This window comes from Marmota marmota, unplaced genomic scaffold, assembly GCF_001458135.2.
Source record: "Marmota marmota marmota unplaced genomic scaffold, marMar, whole genome shotgun sequence".
Lineage (NCBI taxonomy): Eukaryota > Metazoa > Chordata > Mammalia > Rodentia > Sciuridae > Marmota > Marmota marmota.
The window spans coordinates 44,587,585-44,615,468 of record NW_026000005.1 but is presented as its reverse complement, the minus strand read 5'-3'; the positions used below and the strand labels follow the sequence as shown (position 1 = coordinate 44,615,468).

The 27,884-nt window shown below is 41.4% G+C and overlaps 1 protein-coding gene across 6 annotated transcripts in view; it reads left to right on the top strand.

The window, feature by feature from the left end:
* The window catches only part of Pid1 (phosphotyrosine interaction domain containing 1), a 224,686-nt gene extending 199,068 nt beyond the window's left edge, over positions 1-25,618 (top strand). For all 6 annotated transcript variants that reach the window (XM_048808679.1, XM_048808674.1, XM_048808675.1 and 3 more), the window contains one exon: positions 23,513-25,618. In XM_048808679.1, the coding sequence (XP_048664636.1) occupies positions 23,513-23,989 (477 nt within the window). In that variant the 3' untranslated portion in view covers positions 23,990-25,618. The remainder of the gene's footprint in view (positions 1-23,512) is intronic.
* The last annotated feature ends 2,266 nt before the right edge of the window (positions 25,619-27,884 follow it).

The following is a 27,884-nucleotide window of genomic DNA, read 5'->3' as shown; positions in this document are numbered from 1 at the left end:
TTTAAAAATTGGAAGGAATTCATAAGACAAAATCTGTGAAACTTCATTTCATTAATAAAATAAAAATAGAGCATAAAGTAGAATTTTACACTTAGAAAATCTCAAGAAATGAAGTGCACATTATGGTTTACTGTGCATCCTTAGTCGCTGTTGTGTGCCTTGCCCTTGTGCTCCACCCATCTCAGCCCCTTCTGCCCATGGTTAGCTCTCCTGAGGATGAGAGGTGTTGGCTAGAGCATAAAACATGAAACGGATGCCAGCCCCAACAGGATTTCAGTGCCCCTTTGCAAAAGACCTGCTCCTTCCAGAGTGTCCACGCAGCCTGGCCAGGTGCCCAGCTGATGCCCAACCCCTATCCTCTCCTCTCCTCCCTCCTCTCCCCACCTCTCCCCTCCTCTCTGGGGTGTGTGGGACCAGGTTGTGAGGAAGCATGGGGTAAACAGGGTCCAGACCTGCTGCAGGTGCAGCTCCAGAAGAGGCTTTTGGTTCAGCAAGTGTCCACGAATCTGGTCAATTTAGATGTTTTGAGTGAGGGCAAATCCTGAGATCCTGTACTGTGCCACTCCAACTCACTTACTTACCCCCAACAGGAGCCTGTCTTGGAGTTATAAAATAGCCCCTGGATGATGGGCAGAATATATCAAGAAGCAACCTGCTGCTATGGGGCTCAGCCTGAAAAGCAAAACTGGGTTCAGTGACAGTATCAGGGGGCATTTGTTTGTTTGTTTGTTTTTAATATCCTCACCCTTACTCTGCATGGTCTAGTGCTTTGCTTTTTTTCTCTTGTGTTTGTACCATCTCTGGTTGACATCTTGCACCAAGATGTAGAACAGAGTCTTTAAGCCAAACCATTCAAAACCTCTGGGACCTTGAGCCAACAGGGAGAGTTCCTGAATATAGATTCCATTTCAATTCTAAGAGATTTATGAGAGGTGGTTAAGAGCTTTGATCCCAGCCTGCCTTTGTGTCCTCAGACAAGTGACTTACCTCTCTGTGCCTCAGTTCCTCCTTTGTAAATTGGTGATGAAAACAGTAATTAGCTCACAAGGTTACTGGAAGGGTTTAATGCATCCATACCTTAGGAACATAAATCAGTGCCAATAACTCACACCCACTAAATGTTGGCTGCTGTCATTATTTTAAGATTTTGGATGATACTCATAAAATAATTAGAAGTTTTAATAAGTTTTGTTATAATTTAATTTAAATTTCATTTTGTTGTTATTCCTTTCTTCTAACTAGATCATTACTTATTGTGGTATTAGCTTCCAGTGGAGAGAGTTATATTTGGCTTTGTTTGATCTGTTTGTGGAGCCAGTAGGTCCTCTCTCCACGGCTGAACTGGACTTCCTGTCCAGACCTTTTGGCTTGTTTGGGTTTCTTTTGCTGGAAGAGAGTGAGGGCCAGATGGGAGATCAACTTAGAGAAACTGGACCACTCTCAGCACAAAAATGTAGTCGTGTAGGCTGGAGAGACCAAACGCAGCCTTTCCCCAGCTCAAGTCTTACCCTGCGTGACTCTGGAAGCCCAAGGGTTAAACAGGAGCTGTGCCCTTGGCATGCATGTGGGGTTACCTGCAGTGACACACACAGCTGTGTGATAAGCAAGTGACAACCAGGACTGGGAAGGAACAACTCAGTGATGCCACCAGTGACCTCAGACCCAGGACCGTAGGGGCTCTTCCTTGGGGACACCCCTGAAGTCACAGGCAGTTTCTTACTGGGAGCTAGTTTGCAGCTGTCAAGATGACAGGTGATCTTGCACACTACTTGTGTGTGAAGAAGCTGGGAGATTATGACTTTTACAACCACAGCCCAGGACAGGGGCTAGAGAATGAAGTTCCCTCATAGTCCAGAGTGGGTGGATGCCGGACTGCTTGTCAGAGGATTGAAATGGGTGGGATTTCCTGTGCATCTGGAAAACAGGATACTATCTTCAAATGGTGATGTTTTGTGTAGACCAAACTCTAACAGAGGGATCCAACGTTTTCTTGAGTGACCATGTTTGGATTCCTCTTCAAATTTAGGCTTCTAGTTTGAAGAATTGAAATATCATCTGTTTGTTTTAGAAGATTGAGTGCAGGTAGTTTTTCATTATCTAGGGCTTAAGTTTTTATTTTATACGTTTTCTAAAATCGAAGTGTGCAAAGAAAAGAAATTAAGATTTGCTCCCCGTAAGATGTAGCCATATCTATTCATTTCCCCATTTTATGCTTCTATGCAATGAAAACTCAAGGCACAGGTTCTTGTGCTGCAAAGTGCATTTCTGTCTCCCCCACCACACATGCGTACACGCACATACCCGTCATTTAGGAATGCTAAAGTCTCAGCATTCATTAAAATAGCAACAACAGAACTTTGGAGGAAAAGAATGTTGGGGACGCAGTGATGCGTGACTTTGGTGGATTAGGACAAAGGTTTGATTAGTGAGAAAACGGGGTGTTCGTTCCGTCCGCTTGTTTGTGTTTGAACTGTCTGTCAAAGATGAGATATTGCTATTGCGGTGTGATCCTGGTGGAGTTAGTGAGTTCTGGGATGGAATATGTGAGGCCCTCTGAGAACACTGTGTCCCCTTTAGCCCCTGGTTGAATTGCTACCAGCGGGAAGAATGACCATGGTCAGAAATGAGCAGCATCAAGTGTGATTTGGGCTGCCTGTGCTTGAGGCAAGCAGCAGAGGCCTTCCTGTCTCAGAAGGGTCCCCATCTGTCACTGCCAATTCTGTAATCACAGGCTCAAAGCCATAAGGTGACATGCAGGGGCTTGCTGCTCTTGACACTATGGAGACTGATGAAGAAGACTATGGGAGACACCATGTGTAGCTGATCCTGGAGAGAGTGCTGGGAGGCAGGACACCTTGGCTTGAGATGGTGCAGTTTAACTGCAGCCTCCTGCTGGGCTCCTGGAGCTCATCCTTGCAGTTATAGGAAGGAAGGTTTCCGTCCGCACATGCCCACCCTCAGCTCCCAGCCCCACCTGTCTTCTCCTTGGATAGTGCATCCAAGGCCATGCTCACTTACTGGCTTCCAGGCAAGTTCTCTGGTTTTGTGCAAAGCACAACAGGACATCGCTGTCACCTGTGTCCTGGAGACCTGGCAGTAGGGAGACCTGGAACCAATCACAGAATCCCTGAAACAGATAGAGACATCTGCAGCCACTAACTTTTCTGCCCACCCCCCTTTTTTCTAACCAATCAGTAAGAAAAAACTGATTTGGAAAGATTATTAAATACTAGGTTGGCTGCATTTCAGGTTTCCATGACATCTTTATTGTATTAGGAGAGCAGTCATTTGATTAATTGAAATTGTTATCAGTAGTCAATTATTATTTATTCATTCATCATTACAAAGGGAGCAACATCAAAGAGGAAAATAGACTCTTCATAAGGAAACTAGCCTGAAGGTTAAGAGATTTGAAAAGTACAATACTGTGTTGTTACACTGTTCAAATGTTGGAGGTTAAGGAGGATCAATTCATTTTTTAGATTAGTGCTTTTAAGCTTATTTTTAGTGCATGATAGATAAACATAACAGTAGAGTTCATTTTGACATTTTCTTAAATGCATTTAACATAATTTTCTCCATTTCAGTCTCCAGAACTACCCCCTTCCCTCCCTGGATTCCCCTCCCTCTACTCTATTGTAGTCTCCATCTATTTTTTTAGAATTAGTTTATTTCTTATCCACTTAATGTTTATTGGGCGTGAGCAGTGCGTGTTCTGCTGTTGGTGTGATTTAGACCTCTGCAGTCTAGCTTACACTCTGATACGGGCTGTGCTTATGAATTCTTAGACATTTGTGCCCCAGGCAGACTATAGGAGACTTGCAAGAAGCAGAAAGAAAGATCCCTGGGGATTGGTGCAGAGTGAGGCTACTTCCCGTGCCAGGCTGTGCTGGCCTGTGCCCTGGGAACTGAGGAGCTCAGAGGTTTATTGTCTTTATTTTCCCAAAACCAAATTGGTGGTGCAAGGAAGTCGAGTCTGACTTTCTAATATGCTCTCTTTGAGGATTTCATATGTTAGATTCGGTATAGAATCACTATTAAAATTGTTTCAGAGCTGGCAAGAATGGAGGGATGTTTGGGGCTGTCTCTAAAGTCAGAGGGAGAGGGGAGAGCGAGGGGGGATTTACTGGGGCTGAGCAGGTGGAGTGGCAGTGACAGATTCCACCCTTCTCTTGGTGGGTGCATGGAATCAACACCAACGCAATCAGCCACAGTCGTGCTCTTGAAGGACCTTGTGTTGACCTTGAGGTCCTTGAAAATCTGATCCCATCAAACATCTTGTCATCCTTGTGGTCAGGTGGTGGGGAGAGGGTGAGACCACACAGGCACACACAGAACATTGGGAGACCTCAGTCAGAAAAAGTCAGGATGCAAAGAGGCCTAAGGGAAATCTAGAAAATGTACAGAGACACGTTCGCCTTCATAAAGAGACATTTCCGACACAATGCACATAGAGTTCTTTTTAAGAAGGGATCTGCTTTCCTGCCTGCAATCATAAGCCATGTTTTCTGTATCCTTGCTTTTACATGGATGCAGTCTTAAAATAGGGAAGAGGCCCGAGAATCAGATAACCACCTTTTCAAGGTCTTCAAGGGTAGGTGCTGGGTGTTTTCCTTGCTCTTCCTTCTGATGTCAGTCAGTCACAGTCTGCACCTTGCAGTGCGGGGCCACGCTTGCTGTTCACCTGGGCTGATGGCCCTGTGGCTGGCCAGTCACAGCTCCTGGCTCATGCTGTGTGAAGCAGAGAGAAGCAATTCTGAAGCTGTCTGGCAGCTGCTGATGCACACTTTGCCCTGCCTGCTGGCTCATAAGTAATGTGCTACTGTAGCCTAAAATAAGAAAACAAGATCACTCTCTGTACCACCAAGCAGGTGCTTCGTGAGGAATAATGGGGCAGCTTCTTCTTTCCCTTAATCCGTCAGACCTGGAAACCTCTGCTCCGGGGCGGATGCAGCCCCACTACAAATAAAGGCCCTTGCTGAAGTGATCTCAGAACATCCCGGGAGTGCCCTGGGTTCCTTGTTTTCCAAACATTCTAGAGGAGAAAGCTTGTTTTTATCTTCTCTTAAGAATACCTTCCTCAGCAGTGACTTTAACCAGATGTCCTTCAAAGCTACAATGCAGAAAAGCCTGTGTGTTTTCAGTACTCACTTCTGTATTTCTCAATAGCTGACATCACTCTTTCTTACAAAGAATGTTTTATAATTTGATAGTTTTAATATGGAGACAAATAGTAAAAATATTATTGTGCTGTCAATATTTCCTTGGTCCAGCTCAGTAGATGATAGCAGGAAAACTGTGGTTCCAGATGGTTTTAAGAATATAAGACAGTGAGACTGATCATTCAAAGTAATTTCACCTTAGGAATTAGGCTCTACTTCATAAATAGGAAGTGGAATATGGCATTGAAAGGTCGTGATTGATTTCAGATATTATTGCAAAAAGTATTCCTTAATAAGAACTGCTATTTTGTCATGTGGAACATAAGTTGGCTTGTTGTATTTCCATTGAGATCCCTGGAGACACACACACATACACACATACACACACACACACACACACACACACATACACGAACCAGAACAGTTAGAATAGAATTTGTCACATCACTAAAATAGATGTATCCAATCATCACGAGGAGGTGGATTTAGACCACCAACAGGTGTTTGGCTGGATGTATCTTAAAATTAAATTGACCATTCAGGATATGAATGAACATGGCTTAGTCAACAGCATATGCTCATAAAAATCTTTTTATTTTCCATTTGAATTAGCATGAATCCAGGAGTAAATGTCTTCATTGATCTTCTTTATAACTTTTAAGTATGAAACAATTTCAGAAACAAAAATGATGAAATGTTATTATGAAATGTTTCTATATGTACTCTTTGCCCTTATTTCCCAAATATTTATTTACTTTATCATTTACATTGTTTGTCTTCTATCTCTTCCTCTTTGACTCATTCACACACACATACACACACACACACACGCATGCATTCTTTATTATTTTCATTGTTTCACAGCAAATTGCAGTTGATACCATAATAAGGTTTGTAGAAACTAGGATGTTCCTTTAACCATAGAACAATGATTGTTTTAGACAGCTTTTTTGCTGCTCTGACTAAAGGACCTGACCAGAACAATTTAGTGGAGGAAAAATTTATTTAGGGGCTCACAGTTTCAGAGGTCTCAATCCACAGACAATAATTTCATTCTTCTTTATGGCTGAGTAATATTCCATTGTGTATATATATCACATTTTCTTTATTCATTCATCTGTTGAAGGGCATCTGGGTTGGTTTCATACTTAGCTATTGTGAATCGAGCTTCTGTGAACATTGATGTGGCTGTGTCACTGTAGTATGTGGATTTTAAGTCCTTTTGGTATATACTGAGAAGTGGAATAACTGGATCAAGTGGTGATTCCATTCAAGTTTTCTGAGGAATCCAGAATGAGGGGGGAAAAGGTTCACTCACACATTGCTGGTGGGACTGCAAATTGGTGCAACCACTCTGGAAAGCAGTATGGAGGTTCCTCAAATTGTGATTTTCTAATCTTATCCTCTCTTTTACTGATATTAGTTTGTTTTCTATTATATTTCTTTGCCTTCCATTAATTTATTCATTTATCTACGTCAGCATTGACTCATGGATTCTTATTATGTGGGTTGTAACTGTTACTATTGTAATTAATTTTAATGGTCACATTTCCTCCAGCCTGGCCACCAGGAGCCCCCTCCTGCCGGCTCTACCCTTTGGACATGTTCCTGTCGTGTTTTAGTATGCTCCTATTTTCTGACACAGTGTGACGTTCCAGTATCATCTCAACTGTTCATGTCTCAGCCCTGGATTCTGCTATCTTCACGGAGGACTGGTTCCTTTCAGTGGAGAATGATATTTAGAAACCAGTGTCTCAGTTTCAGTGTGCTTATTGCTACTGGCATAGAAATGTTCACAGGGTGCTGGGCACAGCTAACAAATATCAGTCTGCATGTTTGTGTGTGCACATAAACCCACCTGTGTACTGATACCCATGTGCACCTGTCTACGTATACTGAAAGTCATGGGCTAGTTTCAATTTCTCCAATTATACTCTAATGTCACAAGGTCCTTTCTAGCCTTCTGCCTTTCTAGGTTTTTAACTTCCTCCTTCTAGGGCACAGGGTGAGAAACCCAGTTCTCAACATTACAACATAGTTACTTTTTACTCCATTAGTACACATGAGGTCAATTCAAAGTTGCAAATCTACACCACTTGAAGAAAACAAGCTTTGTAAGTGAAATTCAGTATTGGTTTATAGTTTTTCTTTAGCCTTATAATATGTTCTCTAAATACTATGTTAAAGCCTTAGTTGAGTTTGTTTTTTCCTCCCTTTATGGTAGTTATATATTTTTTTAAATTCACAATACAGGTAGATTTGCTTTCATTTCATTTGAATTTTTTCTCCTGTCCTCTTGATTATATTGTTTGGTTTTCATAATTCTAAAAGTCACTGCCATAGAAGAAGATACATTTAAAAAGTATCTCTTCTCTATCATTTCAGCCCCATTCCTATCCATACCCTGGAGTAACCATCTCTTTTTTTCTTTCCATGCTTCTTTTTTCAAAAATAAACAAATTAATAAAAATATATTCTTTTATTTCCTCTCCTTGCTTATACAAAACAGTCATTTTTTACTTTTTATGGCATAATAATATACCCTGGAAGTCATTCCCTATGAATACATAAACTCTTACAACTCTTCTTCATTCATTCTCTCTCTCTCTCTCTCTCTCTCTCTCTCTCTCTCTCTCCATATGTGTTAAAAGATATACTGAAATTTATTTAACCAGTTTCTTTTATATAAGCACTTAGGCTTTTCTATAATTTTATAATTACAATTAATGCTTCAGTGTCTGAACTTGTGATTATATATTTTTTATGTTGATAGGGTGTCTTTAAATTCCTAGGCATGAAATTGTGGAATCAACAGGCATGCACAGTTTTATTATATATTGACAATTCCCTTCAAAATGTGTTGTTCCAATTTTCAGCCTAACCAGCAATGCCCGAGAAAGCTTCCCCACAGCTCTGTCAACACACTGTGTGTCATATTTCTAAATTTGTTTTAGTCTGATAGGTCAGAAAAGGCATCTCAATGTGGCCTTAATTTGCATTTCTCTAATCTTGAGCAGATATTTAAAATAAAAATCTATCAAACAAGTTGTCGCAGAATGGCATCACTGCAAGTTTATGCCCAAAAGCCTTTTATATATCACCTCATGAGATTACACAAAGAATTGGATATTCAAACTCAGACATCCCATCCTGTCCTAGCTTTAGTATTAATTTCAATGAAATAAATAATCAGAAAGTACATGCAAAACTGGGTGAGCTCTAGGGCTGTCGGCATCTTGATCTCTTTTGCAGCATCTCACATGATCTGGGCCAAATTTACACAGAAATACCTTTTATTGTTTGTAGCTGTGCAACTTGTGTGGAGGAGAACTCTTTGACTCTTGGGACGTTTACGCTTAGTTACATAGTTTGTGAGATATTTTCCTGGAAGCCCTGTGACATAAATCCACAGATTTCAGGTATGTTTACCACATCAATTTTCAGCAAACAGGCACATCCTGTAGAGAGAATGCCTTAGATAAGTTTTGGTCCGCTAGCAGACAGCAGGAGGTCTATCATTAACAAGTGCACTAGGAGATCCAACGAGGTCATTTATTTCTCTTCATTGGTCACATCTCTACCCCATAAAGAAGAGAATAGATTTCAGTCGAGCATATAACCTTAAGAATGGATTCTTTTTCACTGAACATATTCTTGGAAGATTCAACCAAGTTGTTGAGGTATTGAAAGTTCATTCCTTTTCATTGCTGATGTGTATCTCATGGCATGAGTTGACCACCATCTGCTCAGCCGTTCACCTGTTGAAAGGCAGCTGGACTGTGGCCAGCTTTGGGGCATCTCAGGTAAAGCAGATCTGGACCTTTTTTTTCCCTTGGAACACATGCAGTTCCTCAGCCTCCCTCTCCTTCTCCTGCTTCTAACCTCCACTGGCCGCCTAGTAAGGGCTCTGGACTTGCGGCCAATAGATCTGTACATGTATTTTATTACCTCCAACCAAATGTTGTCTCCATGTTACTCTTTCTAAATGTTTGGTACCTTCTGTGGTTCATTCCTAATGAGTTGTGTGCTAAGGAAAATGAACTGATAAAATGCCACAAGGATGAAAATTGGTGGCATTTTTCACCCGCCACAGTGCTTGTCCCTTGAACCCATTCGTCAGGATGACTCTCAGGCAGTGCGCTTCATCGTGATTTATCATGTAGAGAGTTTTCTCATTGTGGACGTTTTAGGGCCCAGAGCACTCTGCTGCATTGCTGTCCCTTTTCAGTGTACTCTACTGATTAGAAAGCAGAGGGGGAGGCAGGAGACTTGTCAAGGAATAAATCGCTCTTCTGCCACTGGGTGGAGGAGCACCAGGTTTGACCATCCTCAGTTCAGCTCACCATAAGGGACCGGATGAGAGAATGTGGGTTTCAATCTGGTGTCATTTTTATTAAGTGACTTTGTCTTCAGGGGCTCACTTCAATGCCTTCTAGATAAATTGCTTCTGTCTTTGACAGTGACAATGACAATATTTCCAGGCTTCCCACTTCCAAGAGATAATTGACAGGACAAATTGCACAGTGGAATTCCCTGATGAGTACAAGACAGGATGCAAAATCTCAAGTCACTCTGCATCTCTGGTACAAGTTATAATATGGCTAACAGAAATACATCTATCACTTAAATACCTAATGGTGAGACACATACCACGTTAACTAACAGCTGACGTGATGTACATCTCTTTATTAAAGTTAAGAAATAGTACTTAATTATTCCCAAATATTGGTTCTCAATAGACTTAATTTTTTTATTCCTGTGATATACGTTTACATAATAAAAAGAATAATAGACCTCCTAGTAGTTTTCCACTAATAAATTTTTAGATTCCATCAACACACACCCCATGTAAATACTTAAGGGAAAATGCCAAGCAAACAAAAATCATTTTCAATATTCATGATCTTAAAAAAGTTAATAAATAAATTCATATCGACAAAGGTATGTGTGCTCTACTGCCAGAATTGTTGACATTCAAAACAGAGTCCTGGCCAAGTAGTGGTAACCATTTGTCCTCATCTGGGCATAGCCACGGGACAGTAGGGTCCATGCCCTAGTAAAGCTGAAGGGGATATGCCAAAAACCAGACCTCAAAATGGTATCCAAAACTCAGTCTGGAGGAAAAAAAAAACAACAACAATTTTCAATCCAAGGTCATCTGACCATCCTCAAGATGACCCACAGAAGGCTTCAGGGCTACTGCAATTAGAGATGATGCCCAGGTCTGCTCCAAGCTGAGGTTGGCCTCTCAGTTGACTTGTTGAAACTCCTGAGGGCCTTTTTACAGGGATGTGCCAAGTCCTGCTGCACACACGTCAGGCTCTAGAGCAATCCCTTATCACATGTTAACTTGGTATGTTGGCACATGATTCACAAGGAGTGGGGTTAGCACTCTAGCACATATAATATTTGCCCTTGGGAATCTTTCTGCAAAGTAGAGATTGTTTGCTTTGTAAAACACCATTCCAGAGTTCTTTAGGAAGATGATGTCTCCCACGTTCAATTATTGATGCTGGTAGCATAATTTAAATCCCTGGGCTATGCAAACACATCTCAGGTTAAGGACAGTTTAATTGCCTCTGACTCCAAACCCCTGTTAAAATGTTTAACAAGCCCTGGTGGAGTGTCTGCCACCTTTCTATGTCCCTGTCCAGGCCTTGGTCTCATTGTAGATACTTGAAGAAATGGCCAGAGAAAAGATAAATGATATAAGAATGAAAGATATCAATGAGGGAATTGAAGGAGTAGAAAAGTCCTTGGCCTTGGGCTGGAGGACTTAAGCTCCCTGTCTTGCTATTTTAGAGAGCAGCCGAGTGATTGGGACAAGTGTTCCCAAATCTTCAGGCATTAGAATCATGATCTCTGCAACAAAGGAGTGGTGTCAGGTTGGTAAGGATGACCCCATGCACTTCTAAAAATCTCACTGTGCTGATGACACACTCCAGACTCATCAGGAGTGTGTGGCAGTATAATGTTCAGTACTTTGAGTCTAAACCCTAAGAAAACTTGCCAATCAGCCCTCCAAAGAAAGACAGATGAGACCAAAGAAAATTGGAATAGATGCTGGGTGGCCTAAAAACTCAGATTTTTATGACAAAAACAAAGTGGTTTGATGTGCCAGAGTGGAGCCCCGGGTGTGTTAGCTGAGTCCCAGTGCCCATGTGCCAGTCCGAGGGTTGAATGTGAAGTCTCTGATGACATTCTTACTGCCAGCCTATTTCATTTGGGAGATTAAGCTGCCATGTGTCTTCTCTCTTCCTGCTCTCACCATGGTCCTCAGTGCACCTGTCTAAAGCCCTTGGCCACCTGGTCGACCCCAGCCTCATTTCAGGGAGCCAATTACAGTGAATGTAGAGATTAACTAGGCTTCATGGGACAGAGCAAGGAACAGACTCTTAATAGGGATCTTTCCTTCCAGCTGAGCATGTGAGGAGAAAGGTCTTTAAGGACCCAAGAGAAGTTATCTAGGTTTGTTGAAGGTGCTTACAGAGCTATTTGCATGCCCTTCTCTTATATTGGATTTGTAACTGCAGAGGTCAGCGTTGTCCGTGTGCCGGGCAGTGCTTTCTCCAGTAGGGAAAGAGTTTTATCAGTTTTGTTCCCTATAATTTGCCTGTTCCTTGTGGGTACTCAGCGAACATTTGCCAAATGACTGACTGCATACTGAAACAGCTGCTCTGCCAGCCCAAAGCTTATGGCTTCCATTTGTCCCTTTCAGTCAAATTCCTTCCTTTTGGGGAAACTTAAGTCTTGCATTAAGATTTTCAAGTGATTGGTTAAGACCCACCTACATTATGAGAATTAATTTCCTTTATTCAAATACTTCTTGTGTAAATGTTGATTACATCTAAAAATATCTTGTTTCTTGGAGGTTGTTGTAAGTAGGTTTGGGATATAGCCATTATCCCCTGTGAATCAACTTTCAAAGCCCCTCCCACATTTTATTTTCTTCCATGAAAGCATGGCTTGAATAGTTACCCACCCAGTGACTGTGTGTTGGAATTGGGGTGACAAGTCCTTCCAAGCAGAGCATGGGAAGAGTGTCATCAGCTCCTCCACTGAGGTGCAGATGGCAGCTACATTGCTGTGGCTTGTGAAGCGAGAACCCAACCAAGGAAACCAAATTTATGCTTAGAAATACATCAGGAAAGTAAGGATTGAAAGTTGAGTTTCTCATTCATTTTTTCCCCTCCAATCAAATAAGGGGTTAATTTCAAGGGTAGTTCATTATTTCAGCATATCTTTATTAGTTATGGTTCTCCAGAGACACAGAAGCAATAGGCTGTTCATGGAGGTGGTGAGTGGAGAGTAGAATATAGAGACACACACAGAGAGAAGTATTTTAACAAATTATTAAGAGATTGGCTCATGCAGTTGCAGTTCTCAAGTTCAAGAATCTTGCAGACAGGAGACCTGGGGAAGAGTTAAAGTGGCAATCTTGAATCTGAAGACAGCCTAGAGGCCAAATTCCTTCCTTTTGGGGAAATTATCTTGTATTAAGGTTTTCAAGTGACTGGATAAGACCCACCTACATTATGATAATTAATTTCCTTTATTCAAACACAACTTGTATAAATGTTGATTACAACAGACACTAGTATGGCAATTTGTAAATCAATGGATGTGTAACTGATGTGATTCTGCAATCTATGTATGGGGTGAAGGTGGGAGTTCATAACCCACTTGAATCAAAGTGTCGAATATGATATGTCAAGAAATTTGTAATGTTTTGAACAACCCACAATAAAAAATTAAAAAATAAAAAAAAAATTAAAAAAAAAAATAAATGTTGATTACATCTAAAAAATATCTGTACATCAATGCCTAGACTGGTGTTTCACCAAGCAACTGGGCATCATGGACAAACTCAACTAACCCATGCAATCCGCCCTCACAGTGCTTAATTATATGACACATCCCAGAAGTTAGGTCAGGGAGTCATGTGCTTAGTTGGAAGACATGAAAATTCAGAGACATGGATCCAAGAGCTACTCTCTCAATTATGGACCCAGGCAGCCACTGACTTCCCAGTGGAAAATGAGTAGCTTGGTTTCCAATGTGATCACTGATAGGTTCACATTTTCCATTGTGGGCCTATCTTTTGAACAATTTCCTTTGCCTAGCAAATCACATTATGCAAATGTGAAATCATTATTTGCTAAAAGATACATATGCAATAAAAGAGATGCTGTCAGAAAACAGTTTTTGCAGCTCTTTTGAAGTGCTGAAAACAGTTGGTAGATCATCACTGCTTTAGCTATTTGTATGAGTTAGTCTGATCCAGTCCTGACCACTCACTGGCTTGGATAAATTGCTTATATTATAGAACCAGAATAATGGTCATACCTAACTCGTAGAATTGTCATGAAGATTCATGATCCATATAAAACATTTGGCCTAGTACTTGGTGTAAAGTGAGCCCTGGGTAAATGCTAGTAACTGGTCTTCGTACTGCTAATGCAGAGGCCGGGAGTTGGTTCTGATACCCTCCCCCACTTCTACGATCCCTCTCTGCTCTTCTAGACTTCCCATATTTATTATTTGGTGAACAATAACCTCATAGATTTCACTGTGGACAGCATTTATCCTTGAACACATTCTTCATGGCTTAAAGCATGCTATGCATGTTCCATAACTAGCAAATCTATTTGCATTTTGTTCTGTCAAGTGATTGGCATGTGGATCCCCCCTCCTCAAAGTGTCTGGTGAAGTTTTGCTCCTCTGTGGACTGCAAAAAGGGAGTGGGTTAAAGCTAGGATCTGAAGTCTCTGTGCTCACCCTTTCCCTTCTTTCTGAAATGTGCAGGTGGAAATTGATGTGAGGGAACAAGAGCTTCTCATGGGTATTTGGCCCAGAGTTAAGAATGCTGTGTCTTCTTTTTCTCATCTTCTGCCTTATACTCCAAAGGCTATTAAGATTTCCAATTAAGTTTTCTCCATCCTCTGTTCCTATCACATTATTTTATATCAGCCAAGAAAAGGCAGTCTTTGACAGACAATAAAAGAACAGCAAGATCTTTTATGTTCCAAGAAAGATCTCTAGAGAGTCTTTGTTCTTGATGTGCCATTTCTGAGAGACCCAGAAGTAAATTGAACCAAATCTGGGCTTGGGATGCTGGAAATGTCCAGTTGGGAGGCTGAAAGTCCCTGGGTAACCAGGGGCTTTGATTCTTACATGATCGTCCACCCGTCTCATGCCCTTGTTAGGGGCCCTTGTCCTTAGACCTCCCTTCCTACCATCAGTCCAGTGTTAGGTGAGTGCCAGCTTTTCAGGCTGAAGCAAAATAGGAACTGGTCACCAAGAGAAAGGAACAGTCCCAGCCCAGCCCCAAGAATGAATGTTAGACAATCAGGGTATTTTTTTTCCCACAGATGAAAAGGGAACAGTGATTCATGAAGAGCTGGTTGGGATGCTAGAAGGAGAGGTTCTGAGGAGACGGGTATTATAGTATAGATATTAGGTGTCCCCCAAAAGCTCACATGTGGGGCAATGCAAGGACATTCAGAGGTGAGACGATTGGGTTATGAGATCCTAACCCAATCAGTGAATCAATTTCCGAGGGGGATTAACTGAGTAGTAACTGAAGGCAGGTGGGGTGTAGCTGGAGGTGGGTATTAGGGGTGTGCCTTTAGGGTACGTATTTTCTGGCTGGTGAGTGGAGCTGTCTCTGCTTCCTGATCATCATGTGAGCCACTTCCCTCCACCATACTCTTCTATCATGATGCTCTGCCTCATCTCATGCCCCAGGGAAAGGAGGCGGCTGTCTCTGGACCTTTGGAACCATGAGCCCCCAATAAACTTTTCCTCCTTAGAATAGTTCCTTTTTTGTCACAGCAGTGAAAAAGCTGAGTAAAATAATGAGTCTTTCCTGTTCAGATGCTGTAAGCTCTGCAGACACCCTGGTGGGTCCCTTGCCTCCGTGCCCTCTTGTGTTGTCACACGCTGTATTTTCACATAATTTCTTCAGTCAAGGTTGGGCAAAGCCCACTTGTTCACACTGCAGACATCTTGGGGATGTCCATTTATGCCATTGAATGACACAGGAGAAAGACTTTCAATTTTTGCTGTTTACTTTTCTCAGAATGATTCATTTGTAATAACATTCTTGCCCAATGCCTGTCTCTGCAACCATACCAAAAAAAAAAAATGCTAGTATTTATTGCATATTTCCAACTCCTCATTACTCCCCCTGAAGACTCTTCTTGTCATTTTATAAGTCCCTTTGTTCCAACTCCCTGGGTAGTGACGACTTGAAAAATCTTCTGTGTACTGTTCTGTTTTGGAGAAGTTTAGTGACCAATTTGGTGACTTTGTGTTTCCTGTCACTTTGTGGCCCTGGAAGATTGCAGTTTGGATGGGGCCTAGAAGGGAGTCATTCATCTGGAAAACATTCACCTCTTTCACAGACGGGAAGGAGAACAGGATTCCCATTAGCCCGGCCTGACCTTGGTGCACAACTATGTAGTTCCTGGAGTTCCTGGGCATATTGAGTCCTGTGTTCTCACTAACAGGGAGAATGTGCCCACAGCAGAGCATTAGGGGGAAGATTCCTGTGGCAAGAAGGGACTTCTCTCCACATATCTGGAGCAATCCTTGTGACAGTGTTGATATAGACCTATGCAGGTATAATGCCCAGTTCTGTAAGGTTTCTCTTTATTGGGACCCATATGTTTCTTGGCCCAATATACATAAGGGACATTGTTCATGCACAGTGTCACTGAATCTTTGGGATTTCGAAGCAATTGAATTTTTAGTTGACAGGTTCTAATTGTACATCTTTCTCGGGTGCAGTATGCTGTTTTGGTAATTTACATGTCATGTAAGGATCTGCTCCAAGTATTTATGTTATTAGGATCCCAAACATGTATCACGTCTTTGTGATGAGAACATCTGGAATCTCTCTTCTGGCTATTTTGAAAACTCAGTGGGATGCCTTATTGTTGACTATGATCACTCTTCTGTGTGATAGAACACCTTGTCTTCTCTCTGGCTGTGACTTGGGACCTGCTGTCCCCACTACCTCCTTCATCCTCCCTGGCCTCTGGTGACCACTCTTCTGCTCTCTACCTCTGTGAGCTCAGCTGTTTTCGATTCCATGTTCCTATCATTTGCAGCAACATGGATGAACCTGGAGATCATATTGTTAAATGAAATAAGCTAGGCACAGAGAGACAAGTTTTTTTTTTTTTTAAGTTTTACTTCTCTTGAAAATCAAAGTCACAATGTACATTTTTATCAAACTATATTTTGACGGACATATTATTTGCAAAAAAAAAAAAGTATAAAATTCTCTTTTGTCTAAAGGCTGAATAGTGTTTTTCAGGGAGTCAACATTATGGGTTAGTGGCAACCTCTGGAGAACTGTAGGGAGAATTTGGAAGTACGTGGCCTGGCAGCAAATAAACTGATGCACGGGGGCAAGTGCACAGATACAGAGCAGGATTCCAGAACCTGGCCCACTATAGATGTCAGTAGGGTAAGTTTGAAGGGGTCATTCTAAGAACAGACTGTCCTAGAACTTTGTTTCACCATCTCACATTCTGTTTTCAGGAAAACTCTATTTAAATCATCTTTTTTAAAATTTCATTTTTTGAAAAATCATTCAAATAATTCCTTTGCTGCATTTCTTCAGTAGATAGCAACCGATAGCCTTTCTTTGTATTTATAATAATCTCAAGAGATTCCTGACAATTTTATCAACTCTACAAAGGTAAGAGTAGTTTCATTGACTTCCAAAAGCTTAACCATTATCACACTTCAGACCCTTGGACTCATATGTTTTGTGTTGACTCAACCCTGGAGGAACCAGAGAGCAACTCATTCTGGGACTGTTTAGGAAGGTTTGAGCAGGGCCAGTGCTTTTGATTCAAAAGAAGACCAGGTCAGGAGCTCCGCCAAGCTCTGTCAAGCTGTAAGATGGAGCTGTCATATCTAGAGAATCGACCAGTCTCTGGCATTAGAGGGACATATTGCTAATCATGTGTTTTTAGGAAGGGCGTGTCTGTCTACGCTTCCTTTGTGGCCTCTGTTGAAAATTCATTCAAACGTGGATGTAAATTGTGGGTGTGCCTAGTAAATATTTGGTGTGACTGCTGACCCTTGTCCGTGTCACAGTTGGGAGGAGCAGTTGCATAATGCTCTTTGAGCTCTCCTCCATTTGCTGGCTTAGTAACACTATACTTCACAACAGAAAGTCAACGGAACACTCAGATTAGTATTTGTGGAACATCTTGATGCTTCTCTGTTTACAAAGAAATTTTGGAAAGATGCCAAAAGACTGCAGCTTTTTAAATTGGAAGTTTTATTTTCTTTTATTTCATTTTTTCAGAGATTATACACTTTTTTTGTTTTTAGAAAACAAATATTTTATGTATATGTTATGCTTTGGATCTGGATTGTATCCCAGAGGCTCATGTGCTGAAAGTTTGGTCGGCAATGCAGCATGTTCAGAGTCAGGGCTCTTGGGACGTGTTTGGATCATGAGGCTCTGACTTCATCAGCAGATTAATCCATCCATGGACTCCAAGATGAATGGGTTATTGTGAGGTGGTGGAAACTCTAGGAGGTAGAACCAGTTGGAGGGAGTGGTTCCTTGGAGGAGTGCCCTTGGGGACCATATCTTGCCCCCCCCCACCTGCTTCCTGGCTGCATGAACTAAGCAGCTTCCCTACCCCATGCCCTCCACCATGATGTTCTAAGGGGTCATTAGACCTCCCAACCTCAGGCTCAAAGCAATGGAGCTGACCATAGACTGAAACCTCTGAAAGTGTGAGCCAAAATAAACCTTTCCTCTTTAAGTTTTTTTTTTTTACTTAGGTATTTGTCACAGTGACAAAAAGCTGACTAAAACAGAGTTTGTGTACGTATAAAATATATATACATATATGTGTAATTTTGTGTACATGAAAGTATATAAGTGAGATTACATAAATACAAAGACATGCTATCAAGTTGTTGATTCTTTATATATGTATGTGTTTCTATGGGTGTATGTGTAAAATGTGCATTCCATTTTATCTGATATTTTTAAAAGATTTCTAATTTTACTTTCTGTAATTTTAAAACAAGAATAAATTTTGTTATTAAAAGTGCCTGGGCAACAGACAGTAGAATCCTGTTACTTCTTTGGGAGGACCCCCTGCGTCTAGGATGCCCATATGACACCAAATTTTCTCTTATGCTCTAAGGATTGGAATGATGAGCACATGGCATCAAATGGAATGGTTTCATCCAATAGCAAAACGGTCTGGGTGTTTGACAGGTGTCTTTCAAGTCTCTTTCTTCTATGTTATTTCCCTCCTAGATTATTAAAATGTTGCTGAAATTCCCACATTTTGCTGTCCCAAGAATGCATCCCAGTGTCACTTGTTGGCTTGCTTAGGTGACTGTGGCTACTCCTCATATCTGGATCTAAGGTTCTGGGCTTTAAAATGAGTTAGTGATAACAACACTCCATCCTGACCCACAGGCTCTCAGTGGATCTAATGGATATGATATGGTTTTTGCCATCAAATGTGAGACAATATTAATTATCACCATTCTGTGTCTGGGGGTTTGCTTTGGCTGTGGACATACATAGTGGGTATCTGACACCTTAATTTTTTTTTGATATTTTGATCTGCTATTCACATGTCACTGGTAAAAGTATATTGCTAAATCAGTTACTTTTATAATAAGTTAAGTATGAAGAGATTGCATCCATCTATTATGTTACCTTACTTAAAATTGTATTTTTTAAGTAGCTTTAACTGTTGTCTTAGGATACTGATTTCTGCTCCATGATTCTTTCAAGACCACCTCCAAAATAAAATAAAATTTTATTTTCCTTAAAATATTTCTAGATCATAAATATTGATAAAGAGGGTTATATTATTTCTTAGTTGCCAAAGTTTCGCTACTATGAAATTCTTTCTGGAGGTGTATATCATCTACAACTTCTGATGAAGTTATTTTAAAAGTGCCCTTTAATTGAATTACAGAAAAAGTTCCCATATACTTTTTGAAAGAAATCTCTTTGTTTGTGTGTTTATGCATTTGTATAAGAGACAGAGCAAGCTTTGAGAGAAGATCAAAGGAGTTCCCACCCTCCAGAGAATTTCTTCTATAAAATGTAAACATAGTTATTTCTAGTTTCAGTGAACAGTAAGAAAGAATATACTTTCATTTTGGGCACTGAAACAAATTTCCCTTTTTGTTTTTTCCTCCAGTTTTTTATTGTTGTAATACACATACAACATAAAAGTCACGAGTGTACATTTTACTTGCCCTAAATGCATGCATAAGGGTGAGCCACCACCACCACCACCACATTTATCCCATATTCCTTTCCATCCTGCAGAATGGAAACTCTGTACCCTTAAACAGAACTCTGTATTCCACCCCCAGCATCAGTGTAACTTCTGTGTTTATAATTTTTATTTTAAATATCTTACATAAGCGAGATTACAGTATCTGTCTTTTAATGAATAGTGTATTCTGCTTAGCTAATGTCCTCAAAGTCCATCCATGTTGTTCTGTGTCAGAATTTCCTTCCTGTTTAGAGCTGAATATTCCATATTTATTGATCCATTCATGTGTTGATAGAAACGTGGGTTATGTCCACATTTTAGGTATTTTGCATAATGCTTCTGTGAACTTGGGCATAAATGTCTCTTCAAGATCCTCTTTCTATTCTTTGGATATACACCCAGAAATGGAATTGCTGATAATTCTGTTTTTAATTTGTAGGTGAGCTGCCATATTGTTTGCTGTGGTTTGCATGTGGTGGGTGTGCCCCAGACACCCATTGAGACTAGAGACTTTACCCTCAGGGTGGCACTATTGGAAGGTAGTGGAATCTTTGGGAGGTGGGACCTATTAGGGACATGAGATGTTTCTAGTCATCCCTTTGATATTTCTAGTGAGAAGGTTATAACAGGACCAAGCCTGGCTGCCACCCTGCTCCCTGTCCTCTTTCTCCTGCTCCCCTTTCGAGATATGACTGCTGACTCTTACGTATGCTTTTGCCATGAGCCACCACACCAAACTGACGGGACACCCCCCATTCCCCTACTGGCAGGTCTTGAACTTTGAACCTGCAGAATGCTAAGCTGGATAAGCCTTTTTCTCACTACTGTGTAGGTATTTCATTTGGTGGGAAAAGCTCACTGATACATTTTTCCACAGAGGCTGTCTTGTTGTAGGGTCCTGCCCACCGTGCACAGACTCCCACTTCTTCCTACCCTTGCCAACACCTGCTGTATTCTGCCTATGTGAGAGCAGCCATGCTGATGGGTGTAAAGCCATATCTCCTATAGTTTTGATTTCTGTTTCCCTAATGATTCATAGTGTTGAAGCTCTTTTCATGGGTTCATTGGTTATTTGCATGTCTTCTCTGGAAAAAATGTCTACTAAATTTCCTTTGCCCATTTTTGAACCAGATTTGTTTGTTACTGTCGCTGTTGACTTTTAGGAGTTTCTTTACATATTCTAGACATTAACCCTTTGACAGACTTCTAATTTGCAAGTATTTCTCCTGTGGTTTCCTTCTTAATCTCTTGGTACTTTTTTGATTCATGCTTTAAAATATTTTTCATGAAGTCCCATTTGTCTCTTTTGTTTGTGTGTTACCAGTTCCTTTGGTGTCATAGCCAAGAACTCCTTGCGGAGTTCAATATCAAGAAGCTTTTGTGTTTTCATCTGTGAGTTTCATAGGCTTAGGTCTCATATTTTATTTATTTTTATTTTTTTACTTTACCTTTTTAAAATTAATTTATTTGTTTCAAAATTAGGTGTGTATGATAGCAGAATGCATTTTGATTCATCGTACATACAATTGCAGCGCAAGTTTATATTTCTATGGTTGTACACATTGTAGCGTCACACAGTCATACATTACCTAGGGCTAGGCCTTTGGTGTATTTTGGAATTTGTCTTTGTATATAGCCTTAAGTACAGTGCTAACTCTGGATATCCAGTTTTCCCAGCACCATTTATGGAAAAGACTGGCCTTTCCCCATTGAACGTTGCTTGGCTTCCTTGTTGAAAATCTTTTGACCCTATATGTATATATTTCTGAGCTCTCTATTTAATTTCACTGTTTTTGCTTCTGTTTGCTCAACTCTACCTTTGAAGACCTCTAGTTAATTTTCCATTTTTCATTCTATCATAGTTTTCAGTTCAAAAATTTCTGTTTGGGTTCATTTTAAGTTTCTATTTTTGTTATTTCCATTTGTTCATGCTTCCCTTTCTTGACTTTCCCACATTTTTCTTTAGTCCTTTGAAATCTTAAAACAGTGGTCTTCAAGAATTTGTCCAGTAGATCTGCCGTAAGCTATTATTTCAGTGAGAATTTCTGTTTTGTTTTGTTTTTCCCCCATTGAATGGGCCATACACTCCTATTTTGTTACAAATCCAGTCCAGAGGGACAGGCTGTTCACCTGGTTGCTCTCCTGGGGATGATGGGTGCTTTCAGCATCTGAGTCCCTTTCTTCTTCGACCCGTTGTCTGTTTCGCCCTGCAGTAGCACTCCCACCCTCCTGGCCTTTCCCACTGCCTGGGCTTCTGCTATTAGTGGGTCTCCTCTCTTCCTTTCTTCCTGGCACCAGGCAGGTCTACTGAGCTCATACCCTACATCACATCCAGGTATATTCCCTCCCTCAAGTTCAGCCTGTTTCCTTCCAGTGTGGCCAGAGGCACCAGGGCTGTGGCATGCTGTGGCCTGATAAATGGCCATCTGCTGTGGCCTCTTTCCCTGCAGCAGCCTTGTATCTCCCCTTCCTTCTCCTCTTTACCCCCCAGCAATATTTGCAAATAAATTTCCACCTAGCTTCGGAGGCCTGGTGCCTTGAAATCCAATGGCTCACCTTTCTGAGGCTCCCCCTGAGCAGGGCTCCATTGCTCCTCTCTGAGTTCCTCGGGTACTTTCCTGTGCCCCTTGCCTGCCCTCTCCATGGTCTGCCTGCATCTCCATTGTATCTGTGCATGGGCAGAGGTTAGCGGTGGTCCAGAACCAGACCTGGTGAGCAGTGGAGCTGGGATGTGAACCTCACTTTCCTTGCCTCAAAGACTTTGCTGTGACGAATCCCCAGTCACTTCTCTCCTGTCAATTTCTGACCCTCCCCACTTTCACATCAACCTCCTCTCCATTGCCCACAGCACATGGCTTTTGTGTATAGTAGGCTCCCAATAAACCTCTAGAATATACAGCACCTCTGCTTCTCTCCTAAAAAGTCATCTTTTTAAAGGGACTATTCAATTGACACTTGTTTCACAGATAACCAAAGCACTAAAGCTGCACTGGTACCTCCCTTCTGTGTCCTAAATGTTTTGTGGTAGCCTTTATTTCCCTGTTAAACATAAATATTGATTTGAGATCCTTGTGCCAAAAAGTTCTTTATCACGTCTTCCCGTTTCCATGGATCTTTCTCAGGGCGACTTCTCCTCACATTCATAGTATTTATAAGTGGGTTGATTTTAAAGCTAATTAAATATTATTTCATATTATTTCTTATCTGATCCTCAGGTTTTATGCATTTCCATAATGTTTATTTCCCAATGGTAACTGTTCTATCCATTTTAATGAATAAAAAATAAAATAGCTTAAATATCTTCTTGGTATATCGTAAATAAGCTTTTTTTTAAAGATAGTATTTGAATAATTTCGAATTCTGTTTCTTAGTTGGGGTATTGCCTGTCTTGCTATTTGATAAGCCAGTATTCTAGTCTTATCTGTAGATCTTTCATTTATTATCAAATAGTCAGATGCCCATCAGTTCAAACGCTATTTACGTTGAAAAAGAACTTGGCATTGTTGCATTTTAAAAACTTATCTCTGGAGGGAAAACAATCAGGCTTTAGGCTGTAACTTAAGTAGACCAGTTTTGCATCCTTGGCATTAGCTGGAAGCCTGCAGCCTGATGAAATCAAAACCTGGAAGATTTGCAAAGAGAACCGGGCTAGGAGATAAGTTTAACAAAGCTTTTGTTTTCAGATGCAGCATCCTTTGATTCCTTGCTGTCATTAAATTCTGTGTGTGCATGGTGGAAAAGAAACTTTGAGTGACCTTATGATGTTAAGGAAATGCCAAATTATGTAAAAGATCCTAATGGATCATTTTTTAATTTGAAAGGGGGAAAGGGAGAGGGAAATAGTTCTCTAGTTATTTGATTTAAAAAATCCAAATCTATTTAAAGAATTTCAATACATTTATCAAGTAGTGACCTATTAGGGAGAAAAGGTAGAGGTTCTGATGACAGTCTGTCCAGGGGGTGAGGGAGGTCTCTGTGCGTCTCCACTGGGGTGCCCATTCTTCCACTGGCGTGCAGATCCTGCTATTGACCTCTCTCTTTGCTTCCTCTTTCCTCCTGCAGGTCACCTATCTGGGGAAAGTGTCCACCTCAGGCATGCAGTTTTTATCAGGCTGCACCGAGAAGCCGGTCATTGAGCTCTGGAAGAAGCATACACTTGCCCGAGAAGACGTGTCCCCAGCCAATGCTCTCCTGGAAATCCGACCATTCCAGGTGTGGCTGCATCACCTCGACCACAAAGGTGAGGCCACGGTCCACATGGATACCTTCCAGGTGGCCCGCATCGCCTACTGCACCGCCGACCACAACGTGAGCCCCAACATCTTCGCCTGGGTTTATAGGGAGATCAACGATGACCTGTCCTACCAGATGGACTGCCATGCTGTGGAGTGTGAGAGCAAGCTGGAGGCCAAGAAGCTGGCCCACGCCATGATGGAGGCCTTCAAGAAGACTTTCCACAGCATGAAGAGCGATGGGCGGATCCACAGGGACAGCTCATCCGAAGAGGTTTCCCAGGAGTTGGAATCCGACGATGGCTGAATGGACTTGAGATGCTGAGCAAAGGCAGCATTGGTCACGGAGTTCCAGATGACAGGTGAATGAGCAACGATTCAAATTTGGGATGAAAAGACTGCCACACTATTGGCTGACCATGCTTTTTAAATTCTGAAGAGCAATTCTAAATCTAAAGAAATGTATCATTAAAGTAATTACGTTACATTGAAATCTGCTGCTGCTGTGACTGTGAGGAGGGTGGGAGCTTGGATGGGGAGGAAGGTTCTAGACTTTCTCTCTTTTTTTTCCCCCTTATGCGAACTCCTCCTCGTGGGAGATCTTCATGCCGATTTTTAACACTCTCAGGCAAATACTCTGCGGCTGTTATTTGAGGGACCATTCCAATCTGCCTTATGAAATCCAACCAGAATGTTAGAGGCACCTCTAGATCCCGGGGGGGGGGGGAGCGAGGGTGCTGATGCTGGTGCAGAGCCTGCAGGGTGGAAGGGACAGCTCAGGAGGACCCAGAGCTCCTCTCCACGGCATGTTCCAGACCCTCCTCAGTACGTGAATCAGCACAGCCTTTATCAAGCTTTACAACTAACAACCTGATAGTTGGCAGTTAATTCGCAGTTAAAGATAATGCTTTTATTTACATGAATATATCAAGTAGTACCCTCTTATTGTATTCACTTCATCTATTTTCTTAGAATACTTGCAACTACTAATAATCCCTTCCCTTCTCCTGCACCATTCATCCTCCCTCCCCTTGCAGCATCCCTAGAGAAATGGATTCTCAGCATCCATTGCAGGACATCAAAGGGAAGAAAATGATCAAGCAAATGATATAAACAGTGAACACACCAACCAGAAATCTAAAGCAGAAGCTCTCTGAGAAAAAGGGAGCAAACGATTAGCACGTAACACCCCCTGTGGAGGCTGACCCTTTTACAAACCTGATTTATGGTCACTTGCTTGGTCCATGGTCCTGTCTGATGAACCCTCCATGGAAAGCTTCAATCTCCTTTGCCACCACAAGGAAGCTTTGCTCCAGCACTCAACACTGCTCTCAAGTATGGAATGAGTTGCATAAATGCAGCTGGTCTAGAGAAACTACGTCCACTGTAACCTAAAGGGAAATCTTATCTTGTTCTCTGAAAGTTGGTGATGTCTTAGAGTCAGAATTGCCCACTGGTTCGTGGTTTCTAATGAGAAATTCTCCCTAGGAAAGCTGATAATTCTCAGTCTCACAGATCTTTAAATACCATCAAGAATGGAATGGGTTTCATGATATGAAATACATGCATTTAAGGCTGAGAGCAGATGAGTGATTTTCCAAGTAATACTGCTCCTTTACAAAGTCTGTTTTCATTCTTGGTAATGGTAGGGGCACTGGGCACCTTAGAAGCCTTAAATGAAAGCCAATATAATCCAGACAGCGATGGTGTCAGCATTTGGTCTGCGGATCTGTGTGTCCTTGTACGTGTTTGTGTGTTTGTACGTGTGCCCCTGTGTGTGGGTCCAGTTTTCAGGCATGTACAGTGAGCATGGCTCATACTGAGGAGGACTCGTCTCCTGAAGATATGCTTGTTGCTTTACGACATATGTAAACGATTCTTTAGCATAAATGCATTCATTCTTTAATAAAAATATGTTTGAGTTAATAAATCTGAAGAGTTTCATACTTTGTTTGTTTTCTTTTCCAAGCAATGGAAACCCAAATAGTAAAATAGATCAAATTGAGTAAGTAGAACAATTTTACCTAAAGAAAATTTTTATACTTGCTCATAAATTGCCTGTTCTTTGATTGTGTTTAAAAATTTTGTTTATCTTCTAAATATTTCATTTGTTTTTAATGGTTAGCCTACCCTTAACTGAGATAACACAACAGTTGGAAAGAGTTATTTGGTACAATAGATTTACTTCAGAAGAATGCTTCCAGAATATTTTGCAAATTATTGCTATTTTGAAAATCCCCTGTACATCTTTGGAGAAGCCACGCTGAAATCCTGGAAGGTAAGCTCTGAGGAGACTGGTTAAAAACCATCTCCTCCAAGCCATGATTTCTCAGAATGGCCCCATCAATCAAGCGAGGCAGGTGGCCTTGGAGTCTGTGTGTTTTCAGAAATGCCCTTCATGGTATCAGTAACAAATATAAAGGCTTTTAAAGTGAAAATGTGGGTGCCTGCTAAAAAGATGAACTCAAGTGAGAATTACTACCCAACTCTTGTGATGGAAATGGCTTTTCTCTCCAGTCCAACTTTCCCCAATTTTATTTCCACTCCACTGTCCTTGAACATACATCTGAAAGGAAGAGAAACAACAAACCAAACAGCATGTATTTCAAAACCATGTCATTTTCCTCTCCGAGCAAAAGCTGAATCCCAAGTGCATTTGTGGTTATTTTTTTGCGGGGGGGAACTCTTGCTAATATTTTTTTCAGGGTCCTAAGTGACACACGCTTGTAACTCACTCAAATCATATTGACATGACATTTTGCATGGGATGAATGGTAAGCAATAGAAAAATAAATACACAAAGACTATGAAGTCTTTGGTGGGGGCCAATAGTTATTCCTCTCAGAGGGAAGATCCAGGTTTGTAATTTTTTTTTTCTTTTTTTTTTTGGTACCAGGGATTGAACTCAGGGACACTTGATCATTGAACCACATCCCCAACCCTTTTTATATTTTATTTAGAGACAGGGTCTTGCTGAGTTGCATAGGGCCTGAAATCCTCCTGCCTCAGCCTCTCAAGCTGCTGGGATTACAGGCCTGCACCACTCTGCCCAGCTGTAATATTTTTAAATGCTTTTTACTCCCCCTTCCTGAGCTAGCTTTTCTATGTCCCATTCCTGTGAGTTACCTCCTATGCTCCTCAAAACTATCCTGTAGGCAGGTGTGACAGTTGCTTCAGACACGAGGAAACTGAGGCTTAGAGAGATGAAATCGCTTAGCAGAGGCAAGGCAGGTGGGGTGTGTTTGATCCCTCTGGTCCAGGCCCAGGCCCTGTTGCAGCAAGATCCATCATACCTGGGTCTTTCATTTCCATTTCTCTAAAAATCACCTAACTTATTATAAATTCACATATCTATAGCATTCTGAAGAAGCATTCTTTGCTATTTACTCTGGAAGTATTTTTGACCGTGATAGAATTTTAAGAGCCAAGCCCCAAGAAGCTTTATTTGAGCACAAAAAGTAATATCAACCCTTGATTAGGGATTTTCCTGGCTGTGGGCAATGGTCACAATCCTCTTCTCTTAAATCAAGATTTCTGTTTGGCTTATTTTGTGTTGCTCAGGACTCATTAAAACACTTCATCAAGTCCTTCTCGTACAGGACTCTGTAGCATCCTGTAATTTTCCTCCATGTCATTCAGTGCCATTTTCAACCACATAATTATTTACATATTTATGTAAATATCTGTTTAAATATCTGGTTAGTTGTCTTAAGATGGGGAATTTGTCCCTTTTTTCCAGTTTTAACCCCAGCTCCTCTAGCAGGACGAGGCACTGGGGAGGAGCTCTCAAGGTGGAGGGATACACACACCCAAGGGACAATCACTGTGTGTCTTTGATTCACAAATTCTAGGGCAGGATCCTGGAGCACTGGAAGGTTCCCTAGTAACTCCCCCACCCAGTTTCCTCAAAGGTGAGCAAATAGCTTTCTACTGAAGAAAAACACGGCTCCTCACCCAATTCCCAAAAGATGCTGTGGCTGCCTGGAGATAACGCCCAGTGCTGGATGCGGCTGGATGACTGAGGGGGCAGCCAGGTGATGTGTCTCAGGACACCAGCATTTAGTGGATGAGAGAATTTTCGTCATATGTTGTCCCTGTTTATTTCCGTCATTTAAAAGAAGAGAATGACTGTGGAGGGAGGGCACTTTCACATTCTGATAAAGGGAGCCTGATGAATTTGGCTGGGTCTTTCACCAAGCTTA